At 43.0% G+C, this 2,261-nt stretch overlaps 1 protein-coding gene across 1 annotated transcript; it reads left to right on the top strand.

The window, feature by feature from the left end:
- Positions 1 to 985: 985 nt before the first annotated feature.
- Positions 986 to 1,375, top strand: LOC131328392 (classical arabinogalactan protein 5-like). Its single transcript, XM_058361338.1, has one exon. It carries the CDS (start codon positions 986 to 988, stop codon positions 1,373 to 1,375), a length of 390 nt encoding a protein of 129 aa, XP_058217321.1.
- The last annotated feature ends 886 nt before the right edge of the window (positions 1,376 to 2,261 follow it).

Raw genomic sequence — 2,261 nt, 5'->3', positions numbered from 1 at the left:
GTCGCCTTTTAACACGAATATATATATATATATATGTATGTATGGTATATCTGTAATTCTATATAGAGTTGGGCAATAGAAAGATAACACGACACGAACCGAACACGAAATTAACGGGTTAGAGTTGAGCATTTCTGACACGAAACACGAAAATGACATGACTCGAGAAACACGAATATTAAATGGATCGGATTCGAATTGGGTGATTTGTGACACGAATCTGACTGACACGACACGAACATGACCTGCGTGCGAGGGTACTATCCAGGAGTTAGCATTGGCCGTTCATTTTTCTCTCTCTATCATCGAGTTAACCTGCCCGTTCGATTGACCGTCAAAAGGCATATTGGAAAATAGTCAGTGAATAGAAAAAAGATCGAACGGCCGAGATTACATCGTTCTCCCATGTAGAGACGTCCGAGATTGCATAACGCGGAAAGAGAAGTCCAACAAGTCTTTAATAAAGCCAACATCAGATACCAAACACAACGTACTATTTCTAAATTACTGAATTTTTATGAAAAGACGTGTAATTTTAATGTTGAAAAATAAAAAATTCATCTTTTAATTTCTCGGCATTATGGAGTATTAAAGAGTTTTTGAAATAATTTTAGTACTCATTTTTCAAACTGGAAATTACACTACACGACTTTTCGTTAGGGAGGGCAATTTGGTGTACGGAGAAGTATGATCAAATTAATGGACCTGATATAGTGAGTAATAATCCTCTGTTGCTGAGTTGTCAATGCATGATTAGTCACATTAAACTAAACTAATCCCCCACACATTCATTCCTCCTCTCCTCAAACCCCACTCCAAAACCCTCAAACTTTGTCCCCACCGCCCCACCTATATATACTCTCCTCTCCCCATCCCTTCCCATCCCCACCTCCCCCTTTCTCTCTCTCTCTCTCTCTAAAAACCATCTGCACAACCTGCATTCTGTTATAGAGAGAGAAAGAGCGAGAGAGAGAAAACCACAACAATGGCTTACTCTACCCTAGTGTTGGTCTCTTTCCTCGCTTTGCTGGCCGGATCTGCCCTCGCCCAGGCCCCGGGCTCCTCCCCATCCAAATCCCCCGCCGCGTCTCCCAAGGCGGCCGCGCCGTCCCCCTCCGTGAAGGCTCCCGCCCCCGCCCCCGTTACGCTAACCCCGAAGTCTTCTCCAGTCGCCTCGCCGCCTGCTCCTCCCACCGCCCCCGCGCACGCTCCCACTCACGCTCCCGCCCACACGCCCGCCATTACGCCGTCGTCGATCTCCGCGCCGAGCGAGTCTCCGTCGTCCACTTCCAAGAGTGCCGCCCCCGCCCTCAACAGAGTCGCCTTCGCCGGATCCGCCGCTGTCGTGTTCGTCGCGGCGAGTTTGTTGCTCTAGATCTGATTTTATTTCGAGTTTTCCTCGTTTTGATGGAGTCGACGATTTGTTAGGGTTTATTTGTTAGTTGTTTTGCGTATATTTTCTTTTTTTTCTTTTTTACTTTGTGGAGACTGGGTGGGTGATTTGATTATTACTATCACATTATTGTGTTTTTTTTTTTTTGTAGTTGGTGATTTCAGTTTGGTCTATTATTACAGATTCTTTCGTCTGTTTTATTATATGATGATGATGATGATGATCTCTGTGGTTTCTCCTTGCATTAATGGTGATTTTGTCTTCTTTTTTGTTCAACTGTCTTTGAATTTGGAACGGATGATGTTGTTGCCTGTCCTGGAGGACAGTATTATAGTACTAATTATTAGTTGTGTTATCTACTACTTTGCTATGTGATCCGTTACGATTGTGACGGAAGTACTATGATTTTGGGGATCGCAGAGATCACATGTGAGTGTGACTCTTATCAAGTACCCAAGAAGAATACGACTTGGAGAGAGAAAAAATCTCTGACAATATTAGGAATATAATTTTAAAATAAACACCGATACACAATAACAAACACTGGGCGCGACTGTATCAAGAGTTGTATGTGTGAGTCAATAATATACATCGAACAACTTCAAACATAATTGTGCACCGCACAACATAATTGTATCGAACATCTTCAAACATAATTGTGCATCGACAATAATATACATGGAACAACTTCAAACATAATTGTGCACCGAACAGTTCCAAAGGTAATTGAGTGTCCAAACGTAACTGTGTGCAGAGTTTTTCGACTTTTCTGTTTCATGGCATGTGGTGGGTTTTGTCAGGTTGCGCGTGAAAGCGCCGGAAAGTGTTGTAGGGGCTTTGGAAAAATAAAGCTAAGATAGGAAACGAC

Source organism: Rhododendron vialii, chromosome 6a (genome assembly GCF_030253575.1).
Source record: "Rhododendron vialii isolate Sample 1 chromosome 6a, ASM3025357v1".
NCBI classification, from domain to species: domain Eukaryota; kingdom Viridiplantae; phylum Streptophyta; class Magnoliopsida; order Ericales; family Ericaceae; genus Rhododendron; species Rhododendron vialii.
This window is presented reverse-complemented; position numbering and strand designations above follow the sequence as displayed.

Excerpts from the sequence above, each read along its gene's own strand:
- LOC131328392 (XM_058361338.1), top strand. The coding sequence starts at position 986 with ATGGCTTACTCTACCCTAGTGTTGGTCTCTTTCCTCGCTTTGCTGGCC.